The sequence below is a fragment of the Bos taurus genome, chromosome 8 (genome assembly GCF_002263795.3).
Source record: "Bos taurus isolate L1 Dominette 01449 registration number 42190680 breed Hereford chromosome 8, ARS-UCD2.0, whole genome shotgun sequence".
NCBI lineage: Eukaryota > Metazoa > Chordata > Mammalia > Artiodactyla > Bovidae > Bos > Bos taurus.
The window spans coordinates 66,058,462-66,078,904 of NC_037335.1; the positions used below are offsets into that span (position 1 = coordinate 66,058,462).

General features: G+C 38.6%; 1 protein-coding gene across 4 annotated transcripts in view; it reads left to right on the forward strand.

The window, feature by feature from the left end:
- CNTNAP3 (contactin associated protein family member 3) overlaps positions 1-20,443 on the forward strand; it is a 236,007-nt gene that overhangs the window by 154,527 nt on the left and 61,037 nt on the right. For all 4 annotated transcript variants that reach the window (XM_024995997.2, XM_024995998.2, XM_059889290.1 and 1 more), the window contains 2 exon segments: positions 7,472-7,578; positions 10,705-10,824. In XM_024995997.2, the coding sequence (XP_024851765.1) occupies positions 7,472-7,578; positions 10,705-10,824 (227 nt within the window).

Consider the following 20,443-nt stretch of genomic DNA (forward strand, 5'->3'; position numbering starts at 1 on the left):
GGACAGGGGAGCCTGGTGGGCTGCTGTCTATGGGGTCAGACACAACTGAAGTGACTTAGCAGCAGCAGCAGCAGCAGTGATGTGGTAAACACAGCAGAGTGGAGAGTATTCAGTTGCCACATATTGAGCAAAGTACTCCACTTTACTGGAGAAGATTAGAAAGGCAAAGCTTTAAAACAATAACATATTAAAATTTCTAAGCATTACAACTTTACCAAAGTTATTTGTTAGCCATACTATCAGACTAGTAAGTAATTTTGGCTAAAAGGGATGGTTTAATCATCACACATGCACCTTTTTTCTGTGCCTAGTATGTCTGACTTCTCTGCAATAGCGGTGCATTAAGTTTGTGTTGAACAAATGTACACACCCCAGACATCCCCACACATCCACACATAGGGCACTTTTCAAAAGTTCACACTGCACAGAGTCTGTTGTGGAGTAAATCTAACCCAAATTTAACACTAATTTAAATTCCCTGTCATTCCCAATTAACCACAAGTTACAGCACAATTTAGCAATGTATGAGAAGATCACAAATTCCCAGTCTGTAAAATACTGACTCACAAGAACTTGATGCTTTAATGCAAATGCTCGTGGCCGTATGTTCACATTCTGTTCATTTGTAGTGGAAAAGATGATTTAAATAATTTGGACAAAACTCTCAATACTAATTTTCAGATTATAAAAAAAAATTGGTATAGAAACTATAGCATCATCCGTAAGTTTTAATTGCAGTCATCTCTGGAATCTTGAGTCTTGGGAGACGGTTAGAAATGTTCTTTTGGACATAGAGTGCTGCCTTCACCCATGGGAATGACTTAGTAGGGCAAGAGGGTGAGAGACCAAGTTCACAGGCAGTAGCAGGGTTGTCACTTCAGTCAGGAAGCTCAAAGAAAGTTATTTTAGTGCCTGGAGAATTCCATCCCAGCATATGTTGCAATCACAATATTTTTCTCACATAATGTTGGTCCCTTTGTGCATAAAAATTTCTTGTCCAAAAATAAAAAAGCAAAAAAACATATCTATGTGTGTGTGACCAAAATAGAAAATAGAAACATTTTCCACATCACATTTTAAGAAGATTTTCAGATATATGTAGTAATCTATGGAGACTTCTGTAGTGTTAAGCTATCTTCTATAAAATTCAGGTTCCTCTATAAGTGGGTATAAAAATAGCTGTTGGCACTTTGGATGGCCTATATAGTCACTAATTGTAATTTTTTATGGCTCAATATCTAAAGACATGTCCTTATTCTCCATTCTTCTTATTACCAAAAATGTTCATTTTTCTCAGCCCTTTAGTCCATACCTACTAACTGCATGTCCAATGTACCATGAAATAGATTCACTTAAAAGCTCAGCAAAGCAGACACCCACGCCTGGGCTGTCTTTGGGCACTGTGCACTGTGCCCGGCCATCCGCCTAGCCCATGGGTCTGCCTGCCCCGAGCAAGTCCTAATGTGCTCAAGTGAAGCTGAGCTTTATTATTAAAATGCAGCTAGTTTTATAACTTCTATCCATCAGGCACAGGAATTAATAATTCATAGCGGCATTCCTCCTCACACTGCAAATACTGCAAAGATGTTTGAAATCTAAGGGGTACTTAGAAAACCTTCCTGAGCCACACAAAGACTTGTGCTCATGACACTCTGCCTTCCTGTGGCTCTGATGTCACTTTACAGGAAAGAGCTCCCTGTCCTTTGGGACGAGGCTGTGGGGTAAGGATAGCAGTGAGGAGAGATCGTGTCTTACACTCTTTGGGTTTTGGCCATTAGGATTTCATGTGGTATGACTCAGGCTACATAGCCCTTTTCAGGTTCCTCTTAGGCTTAAGTATTTGCCATCCGCAACCATGGACTGTGTTGATGGGGTCACTTTTTCCAGTTCCACTGCTTTTGATCTAACATTAACCTTCTAGATGCTAAATGCAAAATTGTGAAACATACATCTTGTTTTTTTTTAATAAATAATACATTTAAAAGAAAATTAATTACCACAAACTCAAACATTTTGTTTTTGAAAAAATTTTATACCCAAACAATTTTAGATAACCCTGTAATATTCTTTATCATAGAAGAGTCATCTTCATCCTATTAAAAAGTATGGAATCTATTTAAGTGAGATTTTAGAGAGTTTCAACTTATCAAAAAAAAAAAAAGGCCAAGAAGCTGCTTTGTTCAAATGAGGGGCAAAGGGGATGGGCCATGCTTGGGTCAGGCCACCTCTTGAGCCTCAAGAGGATCTGCAGAACACCATCTGAAATACCACCACTCCAGATACTTGGTGACTTTGCTCTTGACTGTCCATTTCTTTAACTATTATTGTAATTTGCTGACTGTCAAATTATGGATAAGGGCTTCCCTGGTGGCTCAGTGGTAAAGAATCCACCTGCAATGCAGGAGACTCAGATTGGATCCCAGGGTTTGGGAAGATCCCCTGGAGAAGGAAATGGCAACCCATTTCCAATATTCTTGCCTGAAAAATTCCATGGATAGAGGAGCCTGGCAAGCTACAGTCCATGGGGTTGCAAAAGAGTCAGACACAATTTAGCGATTTAAACAACAACCACTAAGGTATGGATGCCCCATCCTATGCATTCACCTAGTAGACCTCTTCAGAAAGATAAATAATGTGGATACCATTTATTCTACATGTGAATCCCACTGGTATAATCTGATTTTGAAGCTCACAATCTTAAAGTTGATGAACAGGTTCTGAAATTTGTCAGTAATTAACAATAAGCATGTCCAGGAAATACTTCAAAAATCTAATATTTATCTTTTTATTTTTTTAAGTAAAAATGAGTTTGCCTATTTCTAGTTCTTACTGACAGCTGAGATTTTTTTCTATACTTTTCCAAAGAAAGCCAAAATAGTTGTTTGGTTACATCTACTGGAATTTCAGTGTTTGGGTGCATAATTTGTACAGTATTAGAGGAGAAAAGAATCATTAAATAGCCAGATGTTCCCTTTCATCTTTTGTTTTTCCTACTTTCTTCCTAATGATGTTTGCTTTGCCTTTTCTGATTTCCAGATAAGTGACTGTAGGGGAGCAGAGTGGGATGAAATAGGGGGTGTATGTTGATCTCTGTGCATTTCTACATGTTCACACTGTACTGTCTTCCAAGCAGAGTTCCTTTCATTACTATAAATCTCTCTTGTTCTTAGTACAATTTGTAGTAGTTTGTTATGGCACTAACAGAAAAATAATACAATATTTATGTAAAATTATTTATAAATTTATACACACATATTTTGGAGAAGGAAATGACAACCTGCTCCAGTATTCTTGCCTGGGAAATCCCATGGGCAGAGAAGCCTGGTGGGTGCAGTCCATGGGGTTGCAGAGAGTTGGACATGACTGAGCAATTAAGCATACACACACATTTTTTTTTTTTGAGTAAATTTCATATACTTGCCTGTATTGATTGAGTCCCTTACAATGAACATTTTTAATTAATACACTTCATTTTTTTAGAGCAGTTTTAGTCTTGCAGAAAGTATAGAGAGTTCTCCTCTATCTCTTCTTTTTCCAGTCTCCCCACACACAGCAAAATGTATTTTTAACATCTTGCATCAGCGTTGTACACTTATTAGAATTGATGAACTGATACTGATACATTCTTATTAACCAAAGTCCCTGCTTTACATGGGCTTCCCAGCTGGTAAAGAATCCACCTGCAATGTGGGAGACCTGGGTTCGATTCCTGGGTTGGGAAGATCCCCTGGAGAAAGGAAAGGCTACCGCTCCAGTATTCTGGCCTGGAGAATTCCATGGCCTATAGTCCATGGAGTCGCAAGGAGTCGGACATGACTGAGTGACTTTCACAGACACACTGATTTACATTATAGTTCATTCTTTGTGTTAGACAGTTCTATGGGGTTTTACAAATGCACCATTATGGTATCATGTACAGTGGTTTCACTGCCCTAAAAATCTTACATGCATCACCTATTCAATCATCCCTCCCTTTTCCCAACCTCCGGCCTGGAAATCACCAATCATTTTACTCTCTTCATAGTTGTGCCAATTCCAGGATGTCATGTGTAGGAATCATGTGCTACATACATAGCCTTTCATTTAATAACATGAATTTAAGACTCTTGCATCTGTTTTGTGACTGTACAGCTCATTTGTTTTTAGTGCTAAACAATATTATATACCACAAGTTTATCCATTCACCTGAAGGACATCTTGGTCCCTTCCAGGTTTTCACAATTAGCAAAGTTATTATAAAAATTTACGTGCAGGTTTTTGTATGGAAGTTTTCAGCTCATCTGAGTAAATACCAGGGAGCCCAATTACTGGGTCATGTAGTAAGAAGATGTTGAGTTTCGTGAAATATTGTCAAACTGCCTTACAGAGTGCCTGTGTCATTTTGCATTCCCACCAACAGTGAATGAGAGCTCCTGTTGCCCTCATCCCTGCCGATATTTGGTGTTGTCAGTGCTTTGGATTTTTGCTTTCCTAACAGGTCTGTAGTGTTATCTCATTGCTTTAATTTGCATTTCTCTACTGACATATGATGCTGGAGATCTTTCTGTATTTATATTTGCAGTCTTGTTACCTTCTTTAGTCAGGTGTCTATTCAGATCCTTTGCCCAAGTTTTTAATTGGTTATGTTCTTCTTGTTGAATTTTAAGTGCGTGCATGCGTGCTCAGTTGCTGTCATGTCAGATTCTTGCAAACCCATGGACTGTATAGCCTGCCAGCCTCCTCTGCCCATGGGATTTTCAAGACAAGAATATTGTAGTGGGTTGCCATTTCTTTCTCCACTTCTTCCTGTATTTTATACCCCAATCTTTGTTAGATATTTGTTTTACAAAAGCTACCTATTAGTCTATAGCTTATCTTTTCATTCTCTTAGTGTAATTCATAGAAAAGACTTTTTTAATTTTACTGAAGTACAAATTACCATTTTTTTCTTTTGTGGATTGTATCTGAAAAGTCATTGCCAAACCAAGGTCACCTAGATTTTCTCCTATGTTATACTCTGAGAGCTTAACTGTTTTGCATTTTGCATTTAAAAATTCTGAGATCTAGTCTGAGTTCACTCACTGTTGTGAAAGATGTAAAACCTGTGTTTATAATATTATTTTTTTGCATGTGGAGGCCTAGTCATTTTAGCAGTATTTATTGAAAAAATTGTCCTTTCTTCAGTGAATTGCCTTTAGATCTTTGTTAAAGATGAGTTGATTATATTTGTGTAAACCTGTCTCTGGACCTTCTATGCTATTTCATTAGTCTTGTTTGTTCTTTTGCCAGTGCCACATGGCTTTGATTTCTGTAGCTTTATAACAAGTCTTGAAGTTGGGTAATGTTAGTTCTTTGATCTTTTTCATTTTTAATACTGTCTTGGATCTTTTACTTTTACATATAAATTTTGGAATTAGTTTGTTGACATCCATAAAATTACATGCAGTGATTTTGATTAAGATTCTTTGCCTCTATTCAAATTGGGAATAACTGAAATCTTGACAATTTTGAACCTTACTCTCCATGAACATGGAATATCCCCACTTATTTAGATTATTTTTGTTCATCAGAATCTTATAGTTTTTCTCATATATATCTTGCATATGTCTTGTTATATTTGTATCTAAGTATTCTATTTTTTGATGGTGTCAATGTACGTGCTGTGTTTTTTATTTTAGATTTCAGTTCATTGTTCATTTATAAGAAATAATCCTGCACCTTTGCTCTCATCACTAATTAGTTTCAGAAGTTTTTTTATTTATTATTTCAGAATTTCTACATAGACAATCATGTCATCTGTGAACAAAGATAGTTTTATTTCTTCCTTCCCAGTCTACATAACTTTTATTCTGTTTTTTGTCTGATTACATTAGCTAAGATTTCCAGTATGCTGTTTGAATAAGAGTGGTGAGAGCAAATCTTTGCTTTGCTCTTAGACTTAGAAGAAAGCATTTTTGCTCCTACACTTAGAAGAAAGCATCTTGTTTCTCTCCAATAATATGACATTGCTCTAGGATTTTGAAAGTTTTTTTAAATCAATTGATGAAATTGCTATTACTAGTTTCCCTAGGTGTTTTGTTGTTACTGTTTTTGTTTTGTTTTTTATCATGAATTGGTGTTAGAGTTTGTCAAATACTTTTTCTGCATCTACTTATAGTTTTTCTTCTTTAGCTTATTTGTATAATAGATTGAATTAATTTTCAAATTATTTTTTTCAGCTTTTGGAGCAGGCTTTATACTTGCAATAAATTCCATTTGATTATGTTGTATATATTTTTATACATATTTGAATTCAATTTTCTATTACTTTGAGGATAGGATTTATTTTTGATAATGAAAAATTAAATAACCTCTTACAATTAAAATTTTAATCTTACAAACAAACATTAAAATCTCACCTTTGATTTTGATAAGTGAGATGTAACAATGTCCATGAGACATAAGTGGTTATTCGGTTTACCTGAGTGATTTTGTGGTTTATTCAGTTACGTGGGGAAAAATAAAAATAAGGCCCTCAGTCACAAGTGCTCTCTAATTCCTGAGGGCATTCTCAGTCTGACTAAAGTTGATGACATTCAGAATCCCTGGTACTGTGATACTACATGGATAAAAAAAAGTGTCTCCATTTTCCTGCCTTCTTCCCTTCTCTTTAAAATGTTTTCTTATGTACTAAGTCAACATGGCAATATATTACAGTGTGGTATACATAATACATCAGCTAGCTTTGGCTGCACAGTAGATTATCTTTAAAACTTACTAGCCCCAAACAGCAGCTGTTTGTTTATCTCACAATTCTGTATTTGCTGCTGGGCTCTCTTGTGCATCTGTGGTTGCCTGAGGGTTCAGCTGACAGCTGCGAGACTTATAATCCTCCCATTCACTTGTCCTATGGTTTTGAACCCACCAGAGTGACTGGACCACATAAACCAACCCAGGTTTCTCCATGTGGTTGTGCTTTCAGGGTTCAAAACTCAGTAAGTGAGAAAGCCCACTGCCCGAGCACTTTTCTAGCCTCTGCTGTGTCAGTTTGCTAATGCCTCGTTGATTCAAGCAGGTCACACGCCCAACCCTGATTCAAGATGGAGAAGTAAGCTATACCTTTTGATTGAAGTATCTGTAGGTCGCACTGCAAGGACATGGAAGCAAGGACAGAAAATGTGCTATTTGTGGCCACTGCAGGCAATTTATATCCTTAGTCATGTATGAAATTAATCTTGCCTTATTTGTGAAAAAGCAAACACGTTTTCTGATGTAATGAGATGTGTAGAAAATTTGCCTGTCATAAATACATGACAGCTGGTAGCATCTAATGGATTTTTTAGTCTGTAATTGATATTACATTTGGAAATTTCTATGACAGACCCAGCAAGTGTTGTCCATATTAAGTTTTCTGGTCAATTCACTGTTGTTATCTATCTTTCATTACAACACTTTAAGATACAATTTATCATCACCAAATGTGAGAAATAGTGCTGTGTCTGCTTTCTCCTAGGTGTTTGCCCAGCTATTGTGAACATGGGGGTGAATGTTCCCAGTCCTGGAACACCTTCTCCTGCGACTGTGCACACACTGGTTACATGGGCGCCACCTGCCATTCCTGTAAGCCTCGCACTCCTTTGTCCTGATTTCCATGTAGCTCTGTTTTTCTTTCCATTATTTTGTGTATATGTGCATGTCTGTGCAACTCCGTGCTAGAAAGCAACAACAAAAATAATTACTTTAGACATTAATTTTTGTCTGATTTATCTAATTTTTTTTTTTTTACCTTTTATACTTTTTATTTTGCATTATTTCATATGAGTGGTAAGGCAGCTTACAGAAATACATGTATCCTAAGACAGGAAAAATAGTAGGTGAAAGAAAATAAGGATAAGAAAATAAAATATAGTCAAAGGTAAAAATAAAATCTAGAATTCATGTTTTATAAACAACGTGTATAAAATTAAGCAGGAAGAATCTCAGCAGTGCAGGGTGGAAGCTAACCTGATTGGGTTTCTCAATATCAGTAAGGAGCCAGGTGAACACTCGGGTCCCTTTGGAATCTTGATGTTCTTTGTAATGATGGTGGTGGTTAATATACTGGAACTTACCATGTACTTGCATGATTCTAGCTCTCTTATTTCAACTCTTTTAATCCTTGAAACAACTCTAGGAGATAAACGTCCAATTATCTGTGTTTTGCACTTGAGAAGCTAAGTTGTTTACCCAATGTCACACTCTCGATCACCTCTCATTGGTGTTTCTTTTGTTTGGAACATCAGTCTCTTCTGAAGTAGTCTTTCATCTTTAAAGCTAACAAATCTTTATGGACGACTAATCCATTATCTACAAGAAACTTATGACAGAAAGCCCTGAAATGTCCTTGGTTTTCTAATTATTGGCTGTTGTTTAAGCTTTGGTTTTATTGTTTTCCTTATTTCCTTTTCATTACTGACTCTTCTGAAGCCTTCTCTCATAGCACCCCTCCCTCTTGGTCTTTAGAGACAGCATGATATGAAAATTCACTCATCTCACCGCATTCAGTCCCTCCTACTGGGAGAATACATTGCACTGTTAAGAACTCTTCCCTGTGAATTATTTAATTTTATTTCCACATATGGGAGAAAGACAGAAATTGGATTGGCATAAATTTGTCATTTTGGGAAGTGAATCCCAGGGAGGCAGGCATTGGGGTGAGAACCCTGAGTCCCCACCACTACCAGGGTTCTGCAGAGGAACTCCAAGTCTCTTGGAAGACAAAGGGAGATGATTCATGCCTTAAATATCCCCTAAACAAGTTTGGCCAGAGCAGTCCTACCTGCAACTCAATTTGCTATACTAGTGCCAAGTAAGAATTTACCAGAATAACTATTTATTTGAAAGGACCTAGACATCTGGGAAACCTGAAGCTAAGTGATTTTGCCCAGTCACAGTTTGGAATAGGGTAATCTCTTTTCTTAGAGTGTTCTGCATCATACTTATATGAAGAAGATACCAACTGAATATTAATGATTAAGGAGTGATGGCTAAATGCTATCAGTAACTGTGATCTAAACATCATTCCAAAAAACTCTGTATCATAAAGATTTAAAACTAACAGATATATATTATGTATTTTATATATATTATACATCCTGTTACACATATGTAAGGTTTTTTGCTTGTGGCCCATGATTTGGTCTAATAATTGAATTGACTTTCTTGGAATTCTGCAATTGATCAGTCACATGAAGATGAGATATTACCAAATCAATGTAAGTGATCACAAGACCATCAGGAGTCTTAAGTACACAATTAGTACATGTGTATGTTCTTGTTTAAAGCAAGTTTTCTCCTAAGTCATTCCTCCACTACTCTTGTTTTCCTAGGCAATTGCAGCCCCAACACAACACAGACACTGTTATCAATCTATGTGTATCCCTCTGGACACTTAGGTGGTTATAACCATGTGTATATATGATAGAAATGTCAACGTGAGTGGCCAAAATGCAAGCATGGTGGAAAAGCAATCCAAATTGCTTTTCCATCAGTGTCTCTGTGTCTATCAGTGTAAATGATGGTAACCATGCTGTTGAGTTGGGGGCAATCTAACTTGATACGTTTGATACTTGGCCATATTTAGTAAAAGGATTTTTTCCTTTACAGAATCTCTGGACAAAAAGCATTCCCTTCATGTTCTTGTTCTTTGAGATGCGAGAACAACCACCCCTAAACTTCTCCCAGGATTTTTCTTGATTATTTGAAATAAGCAAAGTTAGAAATGTAGGTAATCCAGTCATTATAGCATGGCATAAAGCCATATCCTACTAGGATCACTCTAGTTTGTGGATCTTGTCTAACTACCACTGAGTCTCTCTGTAATGCCAGATTTGATCCTTAGAGCTGACTTAAAGATCCAGTCCAACTCTGTGCCAGAATTAGGGCCACACTTCCCTCCCAGCAGCCGTTAGCAGCTTTTCAGGTTTTCAAAGGGTTTTTCCTGTCAAGGTAAAGGGTGATGCTCAAGAAAGCTGTTACTCGACTGATCATTCATTTAAATGCATGCTGAATATTAATTGAGTTCATCATCTACAGATGCTAATCACTTACCTTGTAAAACATTCATTGTATACATAGAAAATTCATTTATGAATTAGGATAAATTGAAACTACAAAGAGACTTTTCATATATATTATATATATTGTTTTGAATTTTGATTTTCTCGAATAATCATTTCCAAAGCATTTTAGGATGTTTCTTTTTAAAATGAACTTTAAAAACAGAATGAAGTAGAGCTGCTGATTTGTGAAATCCATCTCATTGAAAAAAATGCATTTCATGTGGAAATTGTCTTAAGTAAACAAAGAGTATAGTTACTGAGTAATTTTTTAAAAATAGCATGATTGTTAGATAATAACATATCATTTAGGGAGATGAAGCCAATGCATTTCAGATGCTTAGATATTGTGAAACAGCAAAGAATTAGACTAGAGTAAATCCAATTACCCTGATTTTGACAGGAATTCTGTGTTTCTAGAGCATAAGGTATTCAGATCCACATGTCCCATAATGATACTTCTTAAAATCTTTCACTCTGTGTCTGAGAATCTTTATGCTATCCGAGTGAAACAGGGGAACACTCCTCTAGAGAATATGTCCCTGAGAGCAAGGCAGAATGAGTGTTACTGGGGAAAATATCATTTAATTAACAATATGGAGGGATTCATTCTATTGTCGTTCCTGTCTGAGATCTCTGTCCTCTGCAGCTCTCTACGAGCAGTCATGTGAAGCCCACTGGCACAGAGGAAACTCTTCAGGGCTCTATTATATCGACTCAGATGGAAGTGGCCCTCTGGAACCATCCTTGGTATATTGCAACATGACAGGTATGCTAATAAGCTTTTTTAATGACAAACTCATGTAGCTGTGTATGAAAAATCCATATGCAGTAAGCAGAGTTTACCTAGTGGCAGCTTTACTTAGATGTGCATTTTGATTGTAATTGTAATATGATCATTAAGAAGTATTAAATGTAATGTTCTAAAATAGTTAAGAGGTGGTAATTAAAAGTTATGTCATTATTTTCCTGGAAATGTTCTTTCTTTATGCAAAAATTAGCAATAAATCGCTGTTTATTAATCTACAACATCAAAGGGTAAACTTTATTTCTTAGTTCATGTCAATAAGTGCCAAAGTCTTAGGAGAATGTTCACTTCTTAAATTTATGAAAATATCCATTTATATTCTTTTGAATCTGTAGTCAGGTGAGTTTATCTGCGTGCATGTGTGCTAAGTCGCTTCAGTCATGTCTGACTCCTTGTGTCTCTATGGACTGTAGCCCACCAGGCTCTTCTGTCCATGGGATTCTCTAGGCAAGAATACTGGAGTGGATTGTCATGTCCTCCTCCAGGGGATCTTCTGGACCCAGGGGTTGAACCTGCATCTCTTATGTCTCCTGGGTTGGCAGGAAGATTCTTTACCACTAGCACCACCACCACTCAGATAAAGCCCTGAGTTTATCTAAGGAATAATAAATGTTTCTAAAGTGTATATGGACTTCCCAGGCGGCACAGTGGTGAAGAATCCGCCTGCCAATGCAAGAGGCACAAGAGACCTGGGTTCAGTCCCTGGGTCAGGAAGATCCCCTGGATTAGGAAATGGCAACCTACTCCAGTCTTCCTGCCTGGAAAATTCCTTGGACAGAGGAGCCTGATGGGCTACAAGTCCATGGGGTCACAAAGAGTCAGACACGACTGAGTGACTAACACACACACCAAGTGTATATACTTCATCTAATAATACTATTCATGTGCAACTATGTAAATAATATTTCATCTTCCTTAAAAACCTGATTATTAATATGTGTTAAAGGACTTGTGTTTACATAGTGTTTATGACGCCTTTAATTCTTTAAAACTTTTTAATTTAAGCGCTCTGCCTAAATGTATAGGAGTGCAAAGGGCCAAAACTTCCACTGCATTGAATGACAACTGTCCTGATGGAACTGATACAAATTTTTATACCTCTTTCTACCTGTGTCTGTATGTGTCTGTACCCATAAATTTTTCTCCATGCTCATATAAGGTTTGCCCAATAAAGAGGACAAACCTCCTTTAGAAAACTTTCTGTTACTCTGGCAGTGTAGCCCTAACAGATACTTCAGCAACCACAGAATTTGAGTGCAAATTCTGAGATAATTATCAGAAAAAATTCATCTATAGATGGTTCTTAGGTAACTATAAATAAGTTATAATTTGGTTTCTCTGTTGTTATGGCTCCATATCACTGGGGAAGGGTTGTAGATCTCACAAGGAGGAAATTATTTATGGGTAAAATTATAATGATGGTTTGTGAATAGCTTGCAATCTCGATGTGGTTTTTATATAAATACCTATTGTCATTTCATACATGAAAAAAATCTAAGCATTTTTGGCAGTGGTTAATATGTGCTCTGATCTAAATTCAGTCAAATATGTATTCCAGTCCCCAAACCACCCCCAAAGTTGTTACAGAAGATGCAGGAACTCCCAGGGCATTGCACTGGGTGTGAGTATGGCTGTTTGGGGCTTTTAGGCAAATATTTTATCATAAATACTGACCAGAATATTGCAGTGTGATGACAGAGTTAAATACATCAACTTACTTTTACTGAAAGATATGTGATCAGTGAAATATGTGAGGAAACGGCCCAGGGGATCTTTCAAGATATAGTGGATTCCAGTGGTTTATAACCTTCAAGTGATTCGATTTATGCTTTGATTTGCTTTCATTACCATGACTCAAGTGAATGCCAAGAATAAAGAAAGCTAAATAAAGAAGCTAGCATCCCAATAATACATTTCCTTTATATCAATTAGGTTCTTAATTATCACAAAAGTCTAGGGCATGTTAAAGATTTTCATATATATTATCTTGGGTTAATCCTATGATCAGAGTTCCATATACACTGAAAAATTCCAAGAATCATAGAAAGGCAGCTGCTGATGCTGCTAAGTTGTTTCAGTCGTGTCCGACTCTGTGCGATCCTATAGACGGCAGCCCACCAGGCTCCCCAGTCCCTGGAATTCTCCAGGCAAGAACACTGGAGTGGGTTGCCATTTCCTTATCCAGTGCATGAAAATGAAAGGTGAAAGTGATGTCGCTCAGTCCTGTCCGACTCTGTGCGACCCCATAGACAGCAGTCTACCAGGCTCCTCCATTCATGGAATTTTCCAAGCAAGAGTACTGGAGTGGGGTGCCATTGCCTTCTCTGATAGAAAGGTAGAAATAATCCCAAATAACATGTCCCAAGATGAGTAAAGTTTCAAAGGTATTTGCTGATAATTAACTGTTGGCAGGCTTGGTAAGGCTGAGATCAAGTTTATAAGTGTGCCAAGAGAAATAACTGAGAGCTGATTGCCTGATCTTCTCCAGTTTATGGTTGTAATAAAAGAGAAACATTTTAATCATCATAGTGAACACATGATCTAAGCTTTGCCATGAAGCTTTAGTTGTGCATATTTCTAAAGCCCGTTTGGAGTGTGTAACTATGGCAAGGTGTTCTGTTTTGATACTGATTGCTGCAATAGTGGATACATTTTGATTCCCTGGAATTGCTATTACCTCTTCAGAGTGAACCTAGGTCCCTACCACCATAGACAAGAATAGTTATCAAAATGCGAAGGGACAGTAAAAACAAATGCTCAGCTTTTGATTTCAATTAACTTAGGATAATACTTGATTATATATAAGCATGTTTTTCTTACCCTAGAGATAAGAAAGAACCTCTAAATAAGGGAGGGAAAACGTAAAATCTACTGATTACCCATCCTGATTAATTTATACACATGATAGCCTTGAAAACTGTCTGCCAAGGACATGAATCATTCCCTTTCCCAGGGTGACATGAAGAAATGTCCAAGTTAAGGCACAAAACTGAAGAGATGCAAGAAAACTTCTGACAACATTGAACACGTGTGCTCAGCGCCTGCCCTGAGCCGACACAGCTGGAGTCATAACAGATGGTGAATCTGAACACCTCCCTCCCATGGTCTGGGGCACTTTTTTGGGTGGAGAACCAAACCCTTGCCAGAAGCAAATCAAATACATGGCATGTTATAAGGCAGCGGGTGCTGTGAAGCAGAACAAAGCAGGGAATGGGGCACAGACTGCAGAAGGAAGGGTTACAGTTTTAAATAGAGAGATCAGGAAAAGACTCAGTTGGAAATTTGACATTTGCACTTATTACATCAAAGCAGCAGCACTGAGACAAGAGGAGGTGGAGCCTTCACGGGGAGGGAGCAGATAAGGGTAGAAGGCCTACAGCCACAGGGAGCCTGGGCTGTTGGACAGACCCAGGTGGAAGGACCAGGAGGTGGCCTTCCCTCAAGTCATGTGGCTGGAAAGGGGCTGGTCCAGATTTCACACAGTTAGGACCTTTAACCATCATGATGCACCAAGAGGAAGCAAGGCGACCGGTTAGGACTTTGCTCTAGTAATTTAGCCAAGATGGTGGTGATGGTGGGGAACAGGGTAGGAGAGAGGAGGAGGAGAGAAAGATTGCTTTAGAACCACTGGACTGGATATGGACAGAGAGAAAGGGAGGAATCAAGCAGGGCTCCCCTGTTTGGATCTGACCCCTGGAAGAAAGGTGCAGTTACTGTTTATGGAGATGGAAGGACCATGTTTTAATGGAAGACCAGGATTCCAGTTGTGAGCATGTGAAGTTTGGTTTGCCTGTTGGTCATGTAATTAGATAGTAGGGATCTCTTGTTTATAAAAACAAGTGTAATATATCTTCTTAAAGCTTACCGGGTGGTTATAATATCCTTGGTGATACAAACTTTAAAAAATATAATTTGTACTGCGATTTTACAAATGAACCTGACCAGCAGGCTGTTATTTGCTTTCCTGTCACCAGTGGACACAGTCCAGCAGGATGAGTTTTTTCCAGGTCCCTACATGTTTGTCCCCCTAGGGAAGCTCTGCTTTCTACAGAAGGATCCTTTGGCAGCATCCAGGAAAGGCTGTATTATTATTATTAAGCTTCTCTACAGATGCTTAGGGTTTTCCAGGTGGCGCTAGGCTAAAGAACCAGCCTGCCAAGGCTGGAGACATAAGAGATGTGGGCTTGATCCCTGGGTCGGGAAGATCCCCTAGAGGAGGGCATGGCAATTCACTCCAGTATTCTTGGCTGGAGAATCCCATGGACAGAGGCGCCTGGGAGGCTACAGTCCATGGGGTCACAGTCAGACAAGACTGAACACAGCACAGCGCAGGGATGCTTATTTGCACACAGGTTTAGAAACCATAGTTGTGAAGCTGAGGAGCTTTGATTTCAGTGAGCACAGCCTCCTCTATCTTCAAAAAATTAAAACGGAATGGGAGTAAAGGGCACCACACAGTGGAGAAATAAAACTAATGGAGATGTAAAATTTTGGTGCTGCTATTCATTTCACAGTCCAAGCAATTATTCTGTTGTTCCTATTAATGTAGGTTGCTGTGGGTGAGGTTGCACGATCCATCATTGAATCCTTGTGGCAATGATTTGTCCACAATGCAACAAGAATTGTTCACATGTATTAAGATAAAGTCTAAGACATTAATTCTCTAAAGTAAATATTTTCTAAACACTCTAACTTAATCTTGGAAAGTTTTAAGAGCTCTAAGGTGTATGTGTATGTGTGTATGTGTTCATGAAAATCATTGCTAATAATTTAATGATTTACATTGGTATGTAAATGTCTATTATTAAAGCATACTTAGTAACTATGCCTTTATATTACATTGCAAATGAACAAACATTAAGTCCAGATTATTGTATCACTATGACTTTTGCATAATTAAGTTTTTTAGAAAAGTTTGTGGTTGCCTAACTCTTACCTAAAACTCCTGAAATTAGTGTAGTCTTGTTCTATGTGAAAAGATTAATGTTCTAAGAGTTCTATAATTGCAATTAAGGTAGAGAATCAAATGGATCATGGAGATGGAGTGCAAGAGTTAAATATTTCAGTGAAGATTTCCAAATAATATTAAATGCCAAGGATTTTTTTAAAACTCAAAGCCATAAAGAAAGCAGTGGCATACAGGCCAAATGACCAACTACCTCCAACAGCTAGGCAACAAAATATTTAACTGAAAAATTTTAAAATCCAGATTGTTCCAAGAGAAAATCCAAAGAATGAGCCAGGTTTATAGCTCAGTGGTAAAGAATCTGCCTGCCAATGCAGGAGACTTGAGTTAGATCTCTGGGTCTGGAAAATCCCCTGGAGTAGAAAATGGCAACCCAAACCAATATTCTTGCCTGGAGAATCCCTCGGACAGAGGAGCCTGGTGGGCTACAGTCCATGGGGTCACAAAGAGCTGGACACTACTGAGCACGCACACACACATAGCTAAACAGTTCTTACTGATCCAGGGGTCACATGAGTTGCCCTCAAAGTCTTTGTATTGATAGAGGAAAGATCTTAGGGTCCTGATTCTGTTCTTCCAACCTGGAAATATTTACGTTATAGTAATTTCTCCTTCTCCATAGGCTGCAGTGCCTGTGGACAATTAAACATTCTTTAATTATTCAAAAAAACAAGTACTAACACTTGGAAAAATATACCCAAAACAAAATTCTAAACCAATGATTAAAATTAAATCCTTGGTAATAGCCTTCAGAAATGTAGTCCTAGGACCTACAAAAAAGTCCTATAAAATGACACTCTTCAAGTCTTTTTTTAGCACCTTTAGTACTGAGACATCCACAACGAGACAGAAAATGAAATATTTTGAATGGACTGCTTGTGAAATTTGTTGATGGGTCTATTCCCTTTCTAAAGAGAAGGAACAGAACATGATTTCTTTGATGACAATATGAGGAGGGTCAATATCTCTCCCCACTGAGATGGAGATGACTGTGTCCACACTATACCCAGGATGTTAGTATTAGTCACTCAGTCAGTCTAACTCAGTGTGATCTTATGGACAGTAGCCCTCCCAGCTCCTCTGTCCATGGAATTCTCCAGACAAGAACACTGGAGTGGGTAGCCATTCCTTCTCCAGGGGTTCTTCCCAATGCAGGGATTGAACCTGCATCTCCCACACTGCAGGCAGATTCTTTACAAACTAAGCCACCAGAGAAGCCCCAGGGTAGTTGTTTGCTATTATAACATCATAGTTGTGAGGTTCAGAAACTGGGTCTTAGACAATGCACTGTGAGAATGACTGTTGCTGGAAGAAAATGGGTTGCAGTCAGAGCAGTGACTCAACTTCTGGTCCATAAGAATCCCTGGAGGCTTAATGAACAAGCTGAGGACTGGGTCTATTGCCTCCCTGACCATTCCCGCTTCAGATCTTAATTTATTTACTACTGCTACTGCTAAGTCACTTCAGTTGTGTCCGACTCTGTGCGACCCCATGGACGACAGCCTACCAGGCTCGCCCGTCCCTGGGATTCTCCAGGCAAGAACACTGGAGTGGGTTGCCATTTCCTTCTCCAATGCATGAAAGTGAAAAGTGAAAGTGAAGTCGCTCAGTTGTGTCCGACTCTGTGCGACCCCATAGACTGCAGCCTACCAGGCTCCTCGGTCCATGGGATTTTCCAGGCAAGAGTACTGGAGTGGGGTGCCATTGCCTAGCCAGTTAATAATGCAGAACTTTTTACTCATTATTATTGCTAAGTCACTCACCTTCATGCAAACCAAGCAGTTGTGTTTCTTTTCTTGAGACATAGTTGATTTACAAGGTTGTGTTAATTTCAGATGTACAACAAAATGATTTAGTAGTACAGACATCTATATCTATTTTTTTCAGATTTTTTCCCCTTATAGGTTATTACAAAATATTGAATATAGTTCCCTGTGTTGCATAGTAGGTCCTTGTTGATTATCTATTTTGTATATAGTAGTGTGTATTTTGGAGAAGGCAATGGCAACCCACTCCAGTACTCTTGCCTGGAAAATCCCATGGACAGAGGAGCCTGGTAGGTTGCAGTCCATGGGGTTGCAAAGAGTCATACACGACTGAGCGACTTCACTTTCACTTTTCACTTAAATGCATTGGAGAAGGAAATGGCAACCCACTCCAGTATTCTTGCCTGGAGAATCCCAGGGACTGGGGAACCTGGTGGGCTGCCATCTATGGGCTCGCCCAGAGTCGGACATGACTGAAGTGACTTAGCAGCAGCAGCAGCAGCAGCAGTGTGTATTTTGTTGTTGGTTCAGTTGCTCAGTTGTGTCTGACTCTCTGCAACCCCATGGACTGCAGTATGCCAAGCTCCGCTGACTTTCACTATCTCCAGGAGTTTGCTCAAACTCATGTCCATTGAGTTGATGATTCCATCCAACTGTCTCATCCTCTGTCACCCCCTTCTCCTCCTGCCCTCAATCTTTCCCAGCATCAGGGTCTTTTCCAATGAGTTGGTTCTTTGCTTTAGGTGGCCAGAGTATTGGCGCTTCAGCATCAGTCCTTCCAATGAATATTCAGGGTTGATTTCCTTTAGGATTGACTGGTTTGATCTTGCTGTCCAAAGAACTCTCCAGAGTCTCTCCAGCACCACAGTTCGAAAGCATCACTTCTTCAGTGCTCAGCCTTTTTTATGGTCCAACTCTCACATCCGTACATGACTACTAGAAAAACCATAGCTTTGACTGTCGAGACCTTTGTTGGAAAAGTAATGTCTCTGCTTTTTAATATACTGTCTAGGTTTGTAGTATGTATATTTTGAATCTAAAAAATGATACAAATGAACTTATGTACAAAATATAAATAGGCTCATAGACATGGGAAATAAAATTGGTTACCAAAGGTGGTTACCAAAGGTGAAAGGAGGGTATAAATTAGGAATTTGAGATTAAAATATATGCAATTGTGTTTCTTCAACAGCCATTTTCCTGTGTCGGAAACTGTGTCAGGTCTCCAGCACTGTGGTTTAGCAAAGGGCAGTCAGTCCAGTTGTCTTACACACGACACAAGCTATTTTTGGAGCGTGAGAAGTAGATTTATTACTATAAGAACACTTATAAGAGATGTAAGCAGTAAAGAGAGGGGATTCTGCCAAGCTATTTTTTTAAGTCCTTTATAGGCTGAGTGCTGATAGCCCCATACGGCTATGTGTTTAACGTTTGTTTATTAGTATAAATTTTCTTCCTTTCTTCTCTCTTTTGCTTGAATTCCTGTCTTGGCATAACCAGACAGCTCCCTTTTCAGTTACCCATTCAGTTCATACATTCATTCAATCATACACACTTTATACTACGAAGTTGCAGGCACTAAGCTATATGTGAGGAATGAAAGGGAAATTAACTGTTCTCATAGACCTTCAGATGAATGAGATAGACAGATGTTAATTCAACTAACGAACAATGTTATGAATATCATTAGGTCTACATTTGCTATTTTAAGTAGATATCAGCACTTGTTGGAAATTTGTCAAAAAGAGGTGGTAAGTATAGACTGGAGAGTTCATTCACGAGTAAATGCATAGTTGCTGCAACATATATTTTCTTTGCTTGTAAAAAGTTGGGATTTCATTGTTCTCTTCTCTGCTCTTGAAAGTTGAGATTGGCAGGAAGCATAGCATTATTGTGCATTCATTACATGTAGCAAGTTTTGTTTGGAACTAGTGTTTCTTACAAAAAATGTTTTAAAGTTGAAATGTTGGAATTTTTAAGGAAAATGAAAGAAGAGCTGCACTTTGATGATTATCATATAGAGTGAACCTGCATTTCTTTTATACTGGCTTTTGCCTGGAAAGAACTCTTTTCCACCTCCACTGGGGAGACATTATTCTGACTTGCCTCTTGACACTTGTAAAGGTAGTTCGTAAAACATGCAGCGTGGTGTGATTGGCGATGCAGAATTTCTGGGGCAGGACCAGTCATGGTGCCCAAAGGGTGAAAAAACAAATGCTTCAGGAAAGCTTATTTTCCTGCTTTTCTGTCAGCCACACAGTCTGCCCCAACCTTGTGGGTGGGCATAGTGAATGGTCTGGATGAACAATAAAAATATAGATGCTCAGAGGGCCGCTAGGCCAGAAACATGCCAGATTCACGGCCTTAGCATTCAAAGGTGGCTAGAACGATAGCATTTGGTCTTCAGCATTTACTAAATACGGAATTGGAGGCTCAGAGATTTTTTTTTTTTACTTTTCTAAGACCATTCCTCCCCTGTGGCTCAGCAGTAAAGAATCCTCCTGCAATGCAAGAGATGCAGCAGGAGCTGCAAGTTCAATCCCTGGGTCAAGAAGATTCCCTGGAAAAGAAAATAGCAACCTACTCCAGTATTCTTGCCTGGAAAACCCCCCGGACCGAGGAGGCTGGTGGGCTACTGTCTATGAGGTTGCAAAGAGTTGGACATGACTTAGTGACTAAATGAGACCATAGGTTATAACCCATATCTCTTACTGACCATGACCCTGTACTCTGTCTGTATTTAATTTTATGAATGAATTATATAATGTGCTCTTTGAGAAAATTATTTTGCTCTGGAGCTGTATGATGGGCTGACACACAAGAGGAGATATTAATATCTTCCAAAAAC